At 48.9% G+C, this 18,968-nt stretch overlaps 1 protein-coding gene across 1 annotated transcript in view; it reads right to left on the bottom strand.

The window, feature by feature from the left end:
• Nucleotides 1–18,968, bottom strand: part of LOC146174999 (uncharacterized) — a 28,461-nt gene that overhangs the window by 6,934 nt on the left and 2,559 nt on the right. Inside the window, exons 3-5 of the mRNA XM_084585501.1 lie at nucleotides 17,563–17,712; nucleotides 16,397–16,518; nucleotides 14,789–14,957 (exon numbers count right to left, since the gene is read on the bottom strand). Coding sequence (XP_084441627.1) covers nucleotides 14,789–14,957; nucleotides 16,397–16,518; nucleotides 17,563–17,712 — 441 coding nt within the window. The remainder of the gene's footprint in view (nucleotides 1–14,788; nucleotides 14,958–16,396; nucleotides 16,519–17,562; nucleotides 17,713–18,968) is intronic.

Here is an 18,968-nt window from a genome sequence, read left to right as displayed (position 1 = left end):
CATCAATCTTCTAGAAACGTTGGAGCCTAGTTGGTGATACGATTTTGCTCAGCGAAATATGCACCTCTGAAAAGTTTACTTGCCCTCAGAAAATGGCTCCGCCGGGGTGGTGCAGTGGTAAGACGCCCGACTACTGTGCCAGAGTTCCCGGGTTCGAACCCGACCGCGGCGGCTGCGTTTCGATGGAGGCGAAACGAAGTGGCGTCCGTGTGCTGTGCGATGTCAGCGCACGTTAAAGATCCCCAGGTGGTCGAAATTACTCCGTAGCCCTCCACTACGGCTCCCCTTTCTGTCTTTCCACTTTCATTCCCACCTTCATCCCTTCCCTTACGGCGCGGTTCGGGTGTCCACAGAGCAAGTGTGACAGTTACTGCACCTTTCCCTTCCTGTGAACCAATTTAAAATTATTTTAACAGAAAATGAGATATTTCTCCTTCGTTTCCGTAAATGTGGAGTCAAATAGAAACAGTGCCAAGGGCGCTGCAGAATCTGCATTGGAGGAATGAAAAAGAAGTCACGCCTGCTTGACACTCGCGCCCCTCTTTACGTCTCATCGCAACCTTTGCCCCCATTTACATCTGTTTTTTTTTCTCCCCTTATCTCTGTGTCTATTTCCTAATGTTTGTCCAGTTTCCTTGGTACCGTTTGCTCCAACGGAAAACCTAAATACAAACATAGGAAGCGACCACTATGTACTATGTACCACTTTCCGAGCTACGCATTGCAAAATGCGTCGCCAGGAAGTGAAGCACACGAACTGGGACGCCTTTAGATATGTCCGCTCGCAAAGGCCAGCGGAAAGTATAGTAGATTTAAGACAATGGACGGAGCGTCTGTTGCAAGACGCCGCAAACACTTCAAAAACTGTTGCCCTTGAGGACAGCAGCCCCAGTCCGGACGCTAAGCTAGTGCACATGATTGAAGCACAAGGAAGTATCCATGCTCGATGGCGTAAAAATAAGCATAACCGACGTTTAAAAATTCGGCTAACCCGGCTTGAAAAGGAAATCGAGGCTTACTCGTGGGAACTTAGCCGAGAACAGTGGCATCAGACTTGCGACCGCCTTAATGGGCAACTGGGCAACAAGAACACGTGGTTTTTACTTAGACATTTACTGGACCCTACGAGAACTAAGGCAGATTCCCACAAGAACCTACATAGGATCTCGCAATCTTTCCAAGGCACCGACGAAGAGCTCATGACCACTTTAAAAGATAAATACATTAACACCTCCCAGGATATACCCACGCCAGATGGGTACTCAGGATTGGATAATCCTCGCATGGATAGCGTCTTTACCGTAGCAGAGATTAGGGCTGCTCTTAACAAAATTAACACCACCTCGGCACCGGGGGAAGATTGCATCACCAATAAGATGTTGCGCAATTTAGAAGACCAGCAGTAGAGGCTCTTACGGACCTCTTCAACAGGTACTGGACAGAGGGCAGCGTCCCTGAGGAATGGAAGCACGCTAAAATTATTTTCATACCTAAACCGGGCAAAAGACTCGAGATGGGGAACCTCCGCCCAATCTCGCTAACGTCATGTCTCGGGAAGGTAATGGAACACGTTGTCTTAAACAGGCTCCTTATGCACACCGATGCGGAAGGCACGTTTCCCCCGTCCATGATTGGGTTTCGAGCAGGTCTTTCGACTCAGGACATTATGTGGCAAATTCAACAAGACATTCTAGATACAAATCGCATAAGAGCCACGCGAACCATCCTGGGACTCGATGTGAGTAAGGCCTTCGACAATGTGTCACACGCTTCCATCCTCAATCACCTCTCACAGTTACACGTAGGCAAACGGACATACGACTACATCGCTGCCTTTCTGAATGCGCGTACGGCTACGCTCCATTTCGTTGACAAAGTTAGCGACAAAATTACACTAGGGACGAGAGGAACACCGCAAGGCGCCGTACTTTCACCTTTTCTCTTCAACATCGTTATGAGCGGCCTCCCGCGTCTGTTAGATGATATCCCACACATACATCATTCCATATACGCCGACGACATCACCATATGGACCAATTCTGGCTCCGATGGAGATATTGCAGATTCATTACAACGAGCTATCGACACGGTACAGTCTTATGTGCAGGAAAACGGCCTTACCTGTTCACCGGCTAAATCAGAACTATTAGTTATAAGGAACAAACAAGCTTCACAGGTAAAGCCAGATTCCCGAGAACCTATCCAGTTACACATTGACAACCATCCGATACCCCCGGTAGCCACGATCAGAGTTCTCGGAATGTTGATTCAGAATAATACGCAGAACACAGAAGCTATACGCCGGCTACGCGTCACGGCGCACCAGATAGGTGGGCTGGTGAGACGCATTGCCACACGTCGCAGGGGTATGAGAGAAGCCGACCTGTGCAGGATTATCCAAGCCTTTATGATAAGCAGAATCATGTACGCTTGCCCGTACTATCATCTGCGTCGTAGGGACGAACATGCACTTAATAGCATAATTAGAACAGCATACAAAGCGGCCCTTAGCTTACCAGTATACGCTAACTCAGATCGACTACTGCAGTTAGGAATTTTTAACACACTATCTGAACTAATTGAAGCCCATAAGACAGCACAAGTGACCCGCCTGTCACGCAGCCTTGCGGGACGCGTAATTCTCGACAAGCTCCACATCCACCCCACTGAGGAGGTGTGCGCAACATCCCATTTATCGGCTGACATAACTAGTAGACTAGTTGTTAAACCAATAGCCAAAAACATGCTACCAGGTAGACATGATGCCCGCAGGAAGACAAGGGCACAGACCCTTGAAAAACAGTACGAGGACGATCCACAAGCAGTGTACGTGGATGCAGCTCAGCACATCAAAAACGGAGCATACGTGGCATGTATGGCCACTCCAAAGTCAACCTTCATTAACGCTATAACATTTCATGCTAGCTCCATATGCGAGGCAGAGGAAGTAGCTATCGCACTGGCCATCGCGGATCCCCACACCAAAACTATTCTAAGCGACTCAAAAAGCGCCGTTCAAAATTTCGCCAAAAATTCTGTAAGCGCACTCGCGGCGCGAATTCTGCGCAACCGATCTCTCAATCACAACATCAATCTCGTATGGGTTCCGGCTCACGCGGGTAACTCCGGAAACGAAGGGGTCGACCGTCTAGCCCGAGGCTTAACCAACCGGGAGACGGGAGATCTATCGGGAACGGACGCGCCTGTGGAGGCACCGCGCACATACGCGGAGGTAACAAACTTTTATCGCGAGCTAAGATGCACGTACCCCGCCCCTCACCCCGACCTCGACCGGGCGCAAGCCACGACACTCAGACGCCTACAAACAAAGGCCATTCTTAGCCCCTACCGACTATCGTTAATTACAAACGGAGAATTCAACCCTGCATGCCGGCACTGCGGTGACGGGACGCAGGCCACTCAAGACCATATACTGTGGGAATGCGCCAGCAATCCCCCTCCAAAGACACTCTTGCCAGCTCCCTCAGCGGAGGAATGGGACAAGCTGTTGGCCAGCCCAAGGAAAACTACGCAACTGGCCCTCGTCACGCGAGCTCAAGAGGTCGCTCCCGACTGGAGGCCACCCTAGACTCGCCCCAGCCCGAAATAATTCCTTTCATTTCGTGGCAATAAAAGTTGTTACCACCTGTCCACTCAGGAGGGTCCGCCAGGGGGCGCCGAGGAGTGAAGACGCTGCCACGTCGAGCTCTGCTGTTAATGGCCTTTTTCGGCGGCTTTTGGGTGCACCCAGCAACATCTCACTTCGGACCAATTTTCGGAAGTCCCGAGGATCAAGTGGAACCAACTCTCTAAAAGGTGGGACCACCAATTTGGTCTTTACGCTACTTTGAAGTTCGGAGCGACAACGCCACCAAGTTAAGCCTAGCGTCCGAGCCTAGCGTCCGGCCTGCGTATTTGGGTTTGCTCGGTACGGTGGCTCCGCAAGGGGCAAAACGACAGAAGAGACGAAGAAAGCGGGCTGTTCCGACTAGCAACTCCCGCCCCTAGGAGCGGAGCAGCCTGGCGATTAGCGGCGCATGCTTTTTCAATGGGCGTCATGTTGGACGCGGCACTAGCTTGAGAAAGCCTATACTACTACTACCACTTTTACTAATACTACTACTACTACTACTACTATTACTACTACTACTACTACTACTACTACTACTATTATTATTATTATTAATATTATTATTATTAGTAGTAGTAGTAGTAGTAGTAGTAGTAGTAGTAGTATAGAGGAAGACTCGTTTCACTAAGTTGGCACTGAATTCTCTGTAGGTAAGGGCCAAATTAACTGACTAAATATTATCATCCCAGTTTTAATTATTAACGATAATAATATTAATTGGTTCACAGGAAGGGAAAGGCGCAGTATCTGTCACACTTGTGTCTGTGGACACCTTCATCCCTTGGTGTCCACAGACACAAGTATGACAGATACTGCGCCTTTCCCTTCCTGTGAACCAATCATTATTATTATTATTATTAATTAAAACTGCGAAGATAATATTTAGCCAGTTAATTCGGCCGTTAACTAGACAATTCAGTGCCAACTTCGTGAAACGAGTCTTCCTCTATACTACTACTACTACAACTAATAATAATAATAATAATAATAATAATAATAATAATAATAATAATAATAATAATAATAATAATAATAATAATAATAGTAGTAATTAGCAGAAACATATTAGTGTATTATTATTATTATTATTATTATTATTATTATTATTATTATTATTATTATTATTATTATTATTATTATTATTTAGTAGTAGTAGTAGTAGTAGTAGTAGCAGTAGTATTATAGGCTCTCTCAAGCTAGTGCCGCGTCCAACGTGACGCCCACTGAAAAAGCATGCGCCGCTAATCGCTAGGCTGCTCGGCTCCTGGGGGCGGTAGATGCTAGTCGGAACAGCCCGTTTTCTTCGTCTCTTCTGTTGCTTTGTCCCTTGCGGAGCCACCATACCGAGCAAACCCAAATAAGCGTCCGGCCTAGCCGCCCTCAAGGGAAGACCCTCGGAGCGTGGACGCCATGGACTGGCAAGGCGAGGAAAATCAGAGCTACCAGCCGAACTCTGACACTAGTAAGGACGGAAATATGGAGGCGGTTGAGGCCTTAGAAGAAACTTCATGGTTCCGCCGACAAGGAGGCAGATATGTGAAGGAATGCGACGCAGCGTCCCAAGCGAAGAAGGAGGCACCCGTGAAGGGGAGCGAAGGGACCGAGGCCGCCAAATTGCGGCAAAAAGCGATAGGAAGGTCACTCGCCGAGAGATCCGTAGGCACGGTCAGATCGAAAATACCGAAGGAGATGTTCCGCGTAGTGCTGCGACCGCACGGCGGCGCCGATCAGCTGACAAGGAAAGCGGGATCGAAGCTGCGCCAGGTCCTGGTTACGGCTGCAGGCCTCAACCTGAACGGAGAAGACAGATTCATCGCCAACCCGAATAATCAGTCCCTACTAATTATGACCCCGGAGCTCGGCAGGGCGAAGCGGTACGAGCAAATTACGACCATAAAAATCGGGCCAGTTGAGATAGACGCAACTGCTCACGCGGCCATGCCGGAGGGCGGCAAGGGCGTCATATACGACGTTCCGCTGGACGTCACGGAGGCGGAAATTCGGCAGGGACTCAGAGATAACCCTGGCTACATTGGAGCGAGGAGGCTCGGGAAAAAGTCTAAAACCGTGCTCATCATTTTCGAAGACCAAGAAGTCCCGAGAGAGGTGTGGTTCAACGGATTGCTATACCGGTGCAACCTCTACAAAAAGAAATTCGATGTGTGCTACGCATGCGGCAATCTAGGACGTCGGTCGGACATCTGCCCGGACCCCACCAGCCCTCGATACCGAGGGTGCAGAATGCCTAATCCACCGGAGGGGCACGAACAAAATTGCGAGCCGCAATGCCTACTGTGCGGCGGCTGCCACCCCCTGAAGCACAACCGCTGCAGAAGCATGTACCGGACCCCGCACATTCTCAAAGTCCGACAAGCAGAGAAAAAAGCCACCCAGGCTCAAAACAAGCAGCAAGAGCCAACGAAAACCCGGGGCAGATCTAGAGGAAGAGGCGACGCCGCGGGCACAACGGGCCGTGCGAGAGACTCCAGCGCATCCGTCACCAGAGATGAGCCCAGATCCAAGAGCAAGAACAGGGGGCCGCCACAACCACCGCCACCCAAGGACGACAAGAACCACTGGCCGAAGCCCGGGGAGACGCCGGCCGGACAAGCAAAGACGAATGAAGAAGTTAACGCAGGCGGTAAGTCGGTCAGCTTTGCTAGCGGGGTCTCCAAAAAAAAAACTTGGAACTTCCGGAATTACAACAGACTCAAGCCGAGCATAGCAAAGAAATCAGAATCATTAAAGAAGACATCAAAGAGATTAAAGAAACCCTCAAATCCTTAGTCGAGGTAATTAAAGAGTTAAAAGAGGCAAAAGCTACACCTGCACCGGCACCTCCGATGCTCAGGCTGCCTGTCATACGGGGCCCCGGTGGGGCAAGCGAGAGCAATTGTGGCAGGGAGAGTGACGACTCACATGAAATGAATATCGATCAGGCTAGACCCGCGAAACGTAAATCAGACGACACTAGTGTAATTGGACAAGCCAGAAAGCACGTGGCTTTTAGAAAATTAGTCAAGGATGAAATCATAGACTTCGGATTGAACCTGAATAAGAAACTTGAGGCGAGATTTGGAGTGCTAGAAAAGATGCTTCAAGCCCTTTGCAACGTATCGGGTATACAATATCAAAATCATAATGGATCCCAAAACTTCTAAAATTTGAAAATGGAATTGCCGGTCGTTGTCAATGAAGCGATGGCTCTTGCAACAGTACGTAGCTAGCCAGAACACACAGCCTTTGGCAATGGCTCTGCAGGAAACGCGAGGTGTATGGAAGCTTTCGGGGTACAAAAGCTACGATAGCGGGAAGGGAAGTAAAACACAGGTCGTGACGTACGTCAAAAACAACGTCGCCGTCGTCCAAGACGAAGTAGGTAACAGGGAGACCGAAACGGTCTTTGTGGAAATCCTGACCGGTAAAAAGAACAGAGGCAGCATATTTCTACTCAATGTGTACAGCTCCCCGAAGTGCACGAAGGCGAGGTTTGGCCCCATATTTAAGAGAGCGATTAGCCTGGCAGGTAAGAACCCACTAATAATAGCCGGCGATTTTAATGCCAGACATCGAGAATGGGGTTACACGACCAGCAGCCCGAAGGGTCAAACGCTGTTGGAAGATATCACTGAGTTAAACCTCTACATCGCTAACGACATTAGATGCCCGACGAGGGTGGGCAACAGTGTGTCAGCGGACACAAACCCGGACTTGACTCTCTGCCATAGAACTGGCATAGTCAAGTGGACGAACAAGCATCAGGATCTAGGTAGCGACCACTACGTGCTAGAGGTAGAACTAAGTAGGAAAGTGAGCGTTAAGCGCGCTGTGTGTCGGACGGAAACCCAAGTGGATTGGGATAAATTCAGACAGATCAGAGAACGGGAAGAAATTGGAGATATAGAGTGCATTCAAAATTGGGCCGCCCAATTAATTACCCATGTCAACGAGGCCACCGAAGAAATTAAAGGCGAAGCTCTGCCTGAGGCGATGGATAGCAGGCTATTCGGCATGTTCAAAAAGAAAGAAGAGCTAACGAAGAAGCTCGAAAAGCAAAAGTGGAACCGCAATCTCAGGAGAGAGATAGCCAGACACAACGTCGAAATAGAAAAATACGCCCGGAAACTGCAGTCGCAACGTTGGGATAACAAATGCGACGAGATGGAGGGCACCATGAATGGGGCCAAGACGTGGCAACTGCTCAGGTTCCTGATAGACCCGACTAAGTCCAAAACGGTCGCCAATATAGAACAGGTCAAGGCGAGGTATAACTTTAAGGGTACGGACAAACAGCTCATTAACAAGCTCAAGTCCATGTACGTAGCTCCCCCCGCCACAGTGCATTACAGAGATTACAACGGACCGGCGAACAGCGAGCTTGACGCGTCCATAACAGTGGCAGAAGTCATAGCGGAGCTGCACGGCCTAAAAAGACGCTCGGCCCCCGGGCCGGACCTCGTTAATAACAAGATGCACGCAAATCTGGACGACGAATCGATCAATGCCCTAACCAAATATTTAAATCAGGTGTGGGAAAATGGTCAAGTACCCCAAGAGTGGAAGAGGGCTAAGATCACCCTAATCCACAAGCAGGGAAAACCACCGGGCTTGGAGAATCTCCGCCCAATATCACTAACATCCTGCGTAGGCAAACTACTTGAGAAAGTTATTCAGAGGAGGCTAACCAAATACACCGAAGAGAATGATGCGTGGCCGGCTGAATTGGTCGGATTCAGGCCCGGCCTTTGTACGCAAGATACCACGCTCAGACTACATAACGATGTTATCAGAGACTTCAGGAAAAAAAATACGAAAGCTATTCTAGGCTTAGACCTAAAGAAAGCTTTTGACAACGTCAGTCACGACGCCATTCTCGACGGGCTCGCTGAGCTTAGAGTAGGCGAAAGAACCTACAACTACATTAGATCATTCCTGCGAGACAGGACGGCGATCATCAGCTTTCAGGGCTTATGTTCAGAGGAGTTCCCGCTGGGTAACAGAGGCACTCCGCAGGGGGCTGCGCTCTCACCTTTCCTTTTTAACATCGTAATGAGGAAGCTCCCCAGTAAGCTTGGCCATCTCGATGACTTAAAACTAAGCATCTACGCGGACGATGTGACCGTCTGGATGTGCGAAGGGAACGACTCGTACATCACATCCAGGCTCCAAGAGGCAGCAAATATAATCAGCTATCACGCAGAGGACGTAGGTCTATGCTGTTCGCCAGAAAAATCGGAGCTCCTGGTAATGACCAGCAGTAGTGGGAAGATAACTCCAGATATCAAAATTAAAGTCAACAGAAACGAAGTCCGGAAAGTAGATGAAATTAGAATATTAGGTATGATTATCAACCGCAAGGGTAGTAACAAAAGCCTGATTAAGAAATTAAAAGATCAGGCGGAGCTCGTAGTCAGAGTATTTAAGAAGACGTCCAGCAGAAGGAGTGGTCTCACGGAGTCTAGTAGACTCAGACTCGTACAAGCTTTTGTCACGAGCAGAATGTGCTACGCGACTCCATTCCTAAATATCAACAAGACGAAGAACACAAATTAAACACCATAATTAGGAGATGCACGAAGTGCGCTCTAGGACTCCCCATAACTACTTCTAACGACATTCTAGAAAAAATGGGGTTGCATAATGAGTGGAAAGAGCTGGCTGCGGCGGTCAGGCTGTCCCAGAGAGAGCGACTCGCAGGAACGGCGGCGGGTAGGCAAATCGTCCATTGGGTAAACCTACTAGCGCCCGGGGAAGGCGAAAGTGTCAGAGAAAGCATAGATCGAGAAATCAGAAAGCATCTATACGTCTCGCCTATACCGAAGAACATGCACCCCGTACACGACGAGGGGAGGAGGAAAAGCAGAGCTAAGCACCTCGCTAACAAATTGGACAAACTCCCGCCGGGATCGGTCGCGTACACCGATGCAGCGATCGGGAAAGAAGGCGACGTAACCTCGGTCGCCCTATTGGACACTGGGATCGCCACAGGAATAGAAAGAAATCGAGATCTACCGCCGGTAGAGGGGGAGGAGATTGCAATAGCCATTGCCATTGCACGACCAGGCGTGAAACAGGTCATCAGCGATAGCAGAGCGGCGGTTAGAAATTTTAGCAAGGGTAGAGTCAGCAATCGTGCTGCAAAACTTCTGAACGAGTCGTCTCTCGCCGAAAGCGTGACCATAATCTGGACCCCAGCACACGCCGGTCTCGCCGGCAACGAGGCTGCCCACATGCTCGCCCGCTCCTCGCTACCTCGGGGTGCTGCGGACGCCTCCACAACATCTAAAACCAAAGAATATATAGGTACCTTTAGGGATGTAACCGACAACTTGAAGAAAGACCGGAGGATATATCCGCCACCGGTTAGATCCCTGAGTAAAAAGGAATCGTACGACTGGAGAAGACTCCAAGCTCGAAATTTCTTTTCGCCCCTGTGGAGGAGTTGGACGGGTGCCAGAGGGCGGAAGAGGGACGGTGCAGAAACCGAAATTTGTAAATTTTGCGGCCACGTGGCAACATTAGATCATATAATATGGAGATGCGTTCGTGCTCCAGGGCGCAACGCGATTAAAACTAGCGATGAATGGGAGACCACGCTAAGAAGCTCCGACGAAAAAACACAGCGATTCGCCGTCCGCCTGGCGGCCGAAGCTGAAAACTTCTTCTCCTAGACGAGGCCGGGTGTCCTCTGGCCGCGGTGTGACAGACTGCCTCCTCGGACGCCTGCGTGCGGACACGTAGGTGGCTGCTGCACCATATTCGGCGGAAATAAATGTTCTTCCTCCTCCTCCTGTCCACTCAGCACACAAGCAACGCGTCATTAAAGCGCCGGCGGTGAAAGAGCGACTAGCGTAGGAGAGGAGCGCCACCGGACGTCATGACGTCGCGCGTTGCCAGATGCGACGTGACGTACGGTGGCAGTTAACGACCTCCTTTGTGGGGTAGAGAGGGGCGCCGCTGGGCCTCAATGACGTCACGCGTGCTATGCTGCGCGATGACGTCACCGGCGGTGGTCCCCTTGGCAACCGCATCGTTGTGACGTCACTTTTGCTATTTGTTTGGTCGTTTTGCTCTCTTAACCCCTGATTATTATTTATATTTGATGAACTGACACAAATAACGAACTTCTGATCGCTATCACACATTTATTTGGCTCATTAGGCAGAGACACATCCACTCTATGTTGACGTGATGCCACATCCCCTAGATGTCCACATTATTCGTACGGCTATTTCGACGTCTGATTGATTTTATTTTTTACATTTTTTATCTCGAATAAATAACTAATCATTTTATTGAGATAATTTTTGTTTAGCATCCTCGCGCCATCTTATCTTGACTACAACCACTTGTTTGATCCTAACTTTTTTTTTTCGAAGAGTTTGCCACGAGGCATAAGTTGAGAAAGGGGGAATGGGATGCAGAAGATAGAAAGTTAAAAGAAGGAGTGAAGCCCTTGCGCTTATGTATTCAAGAAGGTTGGCAGTATAGCGATTGTTCATTGTCCATTTCTCATAATCACTATCGCGATTCCACCGCAGGCCCACCTTCATGATTATCCGTTGCCTAATATTAGTCGTTGATGGACATGTCCACAACAAGTGACGCACATCGCAGACTTAAGGTGGAGTCTCACAGTGAGGGCACCTGCCAGTCACTGCTAGATCTTTTTCCCGCCATCGATGTCGAACAGATGGGGTCAGAGCCGCCCCTTCCCGGATCCGGCACACTGTCACTGATTTATTTATAGGAAGGGAAAGGCGCAATAACTGTCTCACTTAATTTCTGTGGACACCGCAACCACGCCGTAAGGGAAGGGAGGAAGATGGGAGTGAAAGTGGAGAGAGAGAAAGAGGAGCCGTAGTGGAGGGCTACGGAGGAGCAATTTCGACCACCTGGGGATCTTTAACGTGCGCTGACATCGCACAGCACACGACGCCTCTTCGTTTCGCCTCCATCGAAACGCAGCCGCCGAGGTCGGGTTCGAACCCTGGTACTCCGGCACTGTAGTCGGGCGTCTTACCACTGCACCACCCCGGCGGGGCGCACTGTCACCTCCTCCTGCCGAGTAAGACTACGGGGGAGAGGGTGCGAACATGGAGGAATGAGAGCGCGTGTTCGCTGACGGAGAACTTGCGAATCGGAAACGTGGGTCAGGAACGGATCCTAACTCCTAACTCTTACGAGAACACAAGACTGTAGAGACGTTTTGTACTCGGGAATTTGCCGACATAGTATAGTAATGATTTCGATTTATTATGTAAATTTTTTGTGGAATAAGCTAAATGCATTGTCAAATGCGATGAGGCCAATACTGAGCCCTGCCGCGGTGGCGTAGTGGTTAGGGCACTCGATTAGTTCGCCCGAAAATGCGAGATCGAATGCACGCGGCGGTGGCCTCTTTTCGTTGGAGGCGAAAACCTAGGCGCCCGTATGATGTGCGATTGATTGATTGATTGAATGTTCTTTATTGAATGGGAAGGCTCATGGCCATGGATGGGGATAAAGGGGAGTAGACATAATCTTCATTGTTTAGGTCGTCACTCGTATCACATTGCTCTAACCAGGCCACTAAGCGAGCCATACTTGGCAAATATCATCTGTGTGTTAGCATCAGTTTCTAGAAGGGAACGGTAGTTCAGGCGGTAGGGTTCGATCTCGGGGCGTGCAGTAGAAAAAGCAGGGCATTCCCAAAGTAAATGAGATATGCCACCGCAGGTTGGAGTCGTACAGTGGGGGCACGTAATCATTTTCTCCTTATACTGACGCCAGCGGGCCATAATACGTGGCGTGTAAGCCGCATGGGCGATGAGCTTATTCAAAAAGACTTCTTGACTTCGGGTGAGGTGGGTTCTTCTCGTAAAAGGTGGGTCGGGTGTGGCTACCTGCATGCGATGCTGACTGAGGCTACGAAGACTGGTCCGAGTATAGTGCATAAGGGCAAGAGAAAGGGTGAGTTGCCCGCCCAAGGTCGAATAAGGATGAAGCAAGGGGGGTGGGGAAGTAAATGTGGACATCCCACCTGCCAAGGCAGCCGCGGCGTGTGCCGCCGCATTGCCCCCTGATTCGTCCGAGTGACCTGGGGTCCAGTGAATAGCGACAGTTCTGGTCGCGAGTTGGTGGTGTTTAAGGAGGCGCTGTATAGCCGTAGCTGTTGCATCTTGTGAACCCGGAGTAGCGATTTCCTTGTAAGCTTCAAAGGAATCAGTAAGAATACGTAGTGACCCAGTTCCGGTGCAAGGCACTCCTGACAAGGCTCCCCAAATCGCGAGGAGTTCAGCGTGAAAAGGGGTACCCTGAGGTAGATGGCAGGCATAAGCGCCTGAAAGGGAAGGGTTGTCATCGCATACCCAGGCCATAGATGCGAATTCGCTTGTAATGGATGCGTCGGTGTATATGTCAGTCGTATCGGGGATTCGCTCTTGTCGGTGATGGGCAGCTAGGAGCTCCCGGGGAATGACAAAATCGCGGTTTATAGGTCGGCGATGGACGCGTGTGAGTACTGCCATCTCCCAAGGGGGAAGTGATGCATATAGGGCTGGTGTTTTGTCGTTACGCTGTTCATCTCAGGCCAGCAGGCGATGCCCCTGGACAGTGTTCTCTAAACGTATTCGATGACGCGTCTGTGACTCGGTAACGATGGTAGTGAGCGGTGGAAGAGCGGCCAAACGCTCAAGTTCGGCTATAGGAGTGTGCTTGGTAGACCGGTAATAGTGCGTAGTGTTGCGCGATGAAGGCGTTCGACCTTAGCGAAGTCAGACTTCGACAGTTGGAGGACCGGTGTGCCATAGAGGATTTTTCCGACCGCCGCTGCTCTGGCCATCGCACGGCAGGCATGCTGCCGCGCACCGCCGTGCCGGTTGGACAGGCGACGAATAGTATGTAGCAGTGCTGGCCAAAGGCGTTGTAACTGATGAACCCATTTCTGGGGGCTGTTGCAGCTTGTTATGGGCAGGCTAAGAATGCGGATTTGCCCATTTGAGGAGGTGATGGTGTTGCCTCCGATGTGAAGATGGATCTGCATACTGGGGCTGGTTTTATGTTTTCCGTCGATACTAATCAATTCTGTTTTATGTGGTGCGAGTTCGAGGCCAATTTTGGTTAGTGTATCTTCAAGACAAAGAAGGGCCGCCTGAAGTTCAGTCTCCATAGAATATTTGTCTACGTAATCCGCTGCCTCAGTCCAGACGGTAATATCATCGGCATATATAGCGAATCTTGCGCTTGTGCTGATTTCCAGATTCTCGGCGACGCGTGTCATGGCCAAGTTGAACAATATGGTTCCGAGAATGGAGCCCTGAGGTACACCCCTATCCAAGTAATAGGTTTTGGGCACCCATCCCGGAGCTTTGCCATGTAGCTGAATGGGTCTAGATGTCAAAAAATTGCGGATCCAGATTTGGGCACGATTACTAGGAAAGCGTTTGGCGAGTTCCTCCAGGATAACCTCATGGCGAACATTGCCAAAAGCTTTGTGTATATCGACAGCCAGGAGATAGTCAGGTAGCGTTTTACGATGAGCTCTATTCATAACTCTTCGCAAAAGCCAAAGGCAGTCATGCGTTCCAAGGTTAGGGCGGAAGCCGGCTTGAGCTGGATGAAATCCAGGACTGACGTATTCAATGTAGTGACTAATCCGGTTATGCAGCAGGCGCTCGATGAGTTTACAGAGATGTGAAGTCAGTGCAATTGGACGCAAATTACTAGGAAGTCGAGAGTTTTTGCCAGGTTTAGGGATAGGAAGAATAAGAGAAGTGCACGTTAAAGAACCCCTGATGGTCGAATTTTCGGGAGCCCACCACAGCGACGGGTCTCATAGCCTGAGTGCGCTTTGGGAAGTTAAACCTCATAAACCAAAATACACCATACCGACACTGCGTCTTCATTTCTATCAAACTAGCTTAAAAATATATAAAATTATTCGCGGAATGAGAAGGTGGCGTTAACGAAACTCGGCGTCTGCTCTTACGTAGAAGCTTGAGCATCCACCTAATTTTTGACCCCAAGTATAACAGCCACCCCGCTGCTGCTCCACCATCTCTTCACATCGTCTTTTAATTCTTTAGTTCAAAATAGGCTGCTAATAAGCTTCTGCCGAAACAACGTGAAACTATATACGGGTATGCACAACGCGTTGAAATATTTCTGGAAACCCACCGTGTTGGCCATGGTTGATACCGCAGATGAGGGGTACAGGGCTGTTGTCATCTTGTCCACTGACATGGAAGGCGTCGTGGCTGCATACCCCGGAGGCAGGGGACACGTCGGGACCGATGATGTCGAAGCGCTCCAGGTTGAGTCGCAGCTGGCATACCCCTGGCTCTGCCTGAAGATGACCAGACATTTGAACTCTGACTACGTTAACAGTCGAGCGTAGTAGTAGCCTCAGCACATCGTACGGTAGCAGTAATCAGTTTTAATCATACATGCATGCGCGATGCGCGTTGCGAGACGTTAATGGGGAAAGAAGCATGACTTCAGAACAATCCTAGATGAAGCGACGACGATATGCAGAACTTTGGTCCACGCAACGCTGCGAAATCAGTAACTTTCGCGTGTCAAGCGAACGGCACGGCTTCGTAGCGGGCACAGACTAGCCAGCTGACTATTGAGTGGCAAAAGCTTCCATATATAGTGGCAAGCAATGATAAGCCTCCTAATGTGCGCCGCCTTATCACGGTTGCGCATAACCATGTGTACACAAGTCAGAAAGACGCCACAGTTCTTTACGTTAGTTGTTTCTAGGCAGCCCATCACTAGTCATTGAGAATACCCTTCTTTATATATGAAGATTGTCTTGTTGATACAAATGTACCATTCTGGAGAGCGTCAGGAAGCATGCAATTAAATATAACTTGTATTTCTGGTTAACAGCTCTGAAATAAATATAATTTGATAAATAAAAGATAATAATAATGCGGGACAGGCTACATGAGGTGGCTCTTGTCGAGGTGACACTTGTACCATTGATTGTTTGCGTCGGTGGCAGTGCTTAGAAGGCGGTCTTTTCGAAAGCGGGTATCTTTTGGCACCAATCTATTTTCATGTAGTGGTCAAAATTTACAGTTAAAGGTTAATTTATAGGAAATAGTAACGAGCTTAGTAGCTAGCCATGTTCTCCTGCATTTAATACCGCCACAGTGGTAGATCTGCGCTGCTGAGATCGTCTTTTAATCTCAAAATTTCCTTCAAATTTAGTCGCAGATTTCCCGAAACACGTCATTTATTAGCCTTTCGAAATGGGGCTGCAAATAAACATTCCGCTCAAGCCCTCTTTCTGGGAGTGGAAGCAGTATATAATTCGTCGAACTATAATATCCGTAGACTGTAATATCCGAAGAGCAGAGCCACATCACGTGACTGGCGTGCGGTGCCATTTGGTCATTTAGGTCTCCACTTACTTTTATCGCTGGAATCGACGTCGAAGCTTTCCATTTAAACTATGCCGCGCTTGTGGCACGTAGAGGGCTATACTCGCGTGTTTGAGCCGAGTGTAATAGGCACTAAGGAAAAGCCGTATTATTGCTGTGGTCTGGAAGGGATACAACGTCTTTTCATTTCTTACACTTAAACTGTATGCGCATTGCTGGGAGAGAAGCAGGTGAAGGATTTGGTGTACAATGAAGGGTAAGCCGTATAGAGGAATTCAATTGCGCAGAGTTTCCTGCTTTGACCACTGCAAGTATTGAGAACACTGAGGACACTTTGCAATGCCTTCTCAACCTATTCACCGATTCTATTAAAAACAAAACGAGAAAAATCAACCTTCTGAACTGCCACAGAGCAAAGCAAGCCGTTTGGATCCGGAGTTAGTGAACCGCCAACAGACAAAGGGTCCACGAAGTAACTGTTGTTTCTTAATATCGTCTCCCCGCAAGTTCTTGATACTGCAAGAAGAAAAAAGAAACCAGAAAAGCATAAATACGACCATGTCAAGCATTAGGCTTCAAGGTATCTGCGAGCGTAAACCACACAGAAGCACGGCGAAAGAATAGAGATGTCGAAAAGAGCGCAATACAAAGCCACAGTATTGTGGGGGAGGGGGGCGGGGAAATTGAGCCAACTTGCTGCTGGAACGTAGTCTCTCCACAGGCGGTACTAATTTAGAAATCGACATAATAGATAAAATTTGCGATCCCCAAATTACTACTAGTTCCCGCATTGACGGTTGATGATGAATTACGATCTCTCTAAAAAATAATAAAAAAAAATATTCTGTGCAGCTGTGTCTTACATTTAGGCTTGTTGTGCGTTGTCACAGCTGAAAGCCTTTTCAGAGCTTGACGTTTATCGTGCACACGGCTAAAAGGCTCCCACGTTTAAGCAGAGGTCAAACAACAGTATTTCGCAGCAGAGCACTACGACCTGTGGTGTTGTTTTTAGAGAAATCTGGGCAATAAATTATATGTAGTACTCTTGTCTAGCTCATAGAAGCGTGGATAGTAATCAGAAAGTGATAAAATGTGTCTATTCGATTAACCTAGTTTTTCCTGTCCTACTCATTCTGATCTCTTTAGGAAGTCGAATCGATAAAAAGGAAGGATAAAATAAAGTGTACAATAAACCTATTACCATAATAAAATATCTGATACCGAGAAGCGACAAGAAAGCCTACACGAATAAATGTGTTTTTTATTTTTTCTCTTTGATGGTGCGCGTCTTTCACTATAGCCGCTATAGCAATAAGCCCTGTTCTATGTACTTGGGAAATCTTACTGCGCTTGATTAACCTTTCAGTGCATGTTAATGCCAATTGTCTGAGTTTTCTACGTGCTTGATTTTGCCCGCAGTATTAAGGCACGTTTCGCACAAAATGCGGTGGGCTACAGGCAACAACATTCTTAAGCTCCATAGCCGCAGCTAGAACCGCAGGATTAAGCGGGCATACCCGGTCTTGTAGTATTATTTTTTGGCAGAATCCTTTAACGCACCTTGGCAGCAAACGCCGTAACCCTGTGCACAGCGACCCATGGCTAAGCCTCCATGCACGTTGCATTCGGAGCTGGTAAGGCAGATGCCGCTGAAACCATTCCTAGAGACGCATGGCTCGTTGGTGAACTCCACCCAGTGGAAGAATCCCCCTAAGTAGAAGTGTCATGAGGTTCCATCAAAATGTCTTTCAAATACGAGTAATCAAAGCTGCGTATCGCACGCCCCAAAAACAGACATGTACACGCTTTTTTCACATCGCTAATCCTGCAAACATTTGAAGGCCTGGGTTTCACATATCGTAGATCCACGTCACCCTAAGCATATTAGTGGCAGCATTAGCCGCATGCATCGCTAATTTCCACCGTGTTGAAAACTGGAATTCTGAGGTGAAGTCACCATCGAGCGCCTTCTTTTCTGAAATAAACGTTGACACAATTGCCACAGCTAGTTTCATGCACCGAAATGAACAGAGCTGTATGCGGGGCCGCATTTGGTGAAAAGTTACATATGCCACATCATTATCGTGATAAAAAAGCTAAACCTTCCGCAGAGATGTATAACCAATCTGTGCGAGCAGCGTCCTGCGTTGGCCAGCTTTTGCCAAAAACTTCAATTATCATATCACCGTTGAACAATAAAAAAAATTAATGTGATAATTTATATTAGAATCTATATCAAAATCAGCTGTCGCGAAAGGGAAAAGGCAATCTAAAAAGAAAAAAGACAAGGTTCTTGCAAGGGTCCATTCACGAAGGTTCAGTATTGAAAATGAGTAATGTATTTTGACGTTCTCCGCGGCAGGGATGAACCGGAGGCTTTCGCGTTTACTACGCTGAGCGGTACGTGTGAGCGTTAACGCAATAACGTTCATCACTGTAAAGCCAGGCTCACACTAGCGGGAAACTTCCCGCAGCGGCGCAACGTTCATGGCGCCGCAGCGTCGCAGCTCCTCGGAAGGACGCTCACACTACGCCCGTTTTCCCGCTGCGTCTGTCGTGGAATGTAGAGGAGGCGAAGGCGAGCGGAGCGAGAAAGAGTAGTCACGTGACAAGAGCGAAGGGAAAGCACGCGCTTTTCTCGTGCACAAGTGAGCGGGCTACTCAAGCGACACTAGCGATGCTCCCGTCGCCCGCACAGCCGCCGCCGGGAGTCATTGAACTTGGACTGACGTCACGGTCTGCGCTCCGCTCCGATTGGCTACTCCGTTCTGCGGGACGGGAAAAATAGCTCCCGACCCCATCGCTCCGCGGAACGTCAAACAAGTCAGCCTGCGGGAAAAAAACCGGTTTCTGCGGGAAGCGGCGCGCGGAGAACGTCCAGCGTTGCGCGTTTTCCCGCTAGTGTGAGCATGCCTTTACAAGTTTTAAGAATGCACAAGGCCTCAGCGTTGAGCATGCAGTGAGCT

The sequence above is a fragment of the Amblyomma maculatum genome, chromosome 11 (genome assembly GCF_055883805.1).
Source record: "Amblyomma maculatum isolate TAMU_Amacu chromosome 11, ASM5588380v1, whole genome shotgun sequence".
NCBI lineage: Eukaryota > Metazoa > Arthropoda > Arachnida > Ixodida > Ixodidae > Amblyomma > Amblyomma maculatum.
This window is presented reverse-complemented; position numbering and strand designations above follow the sequence as displayed.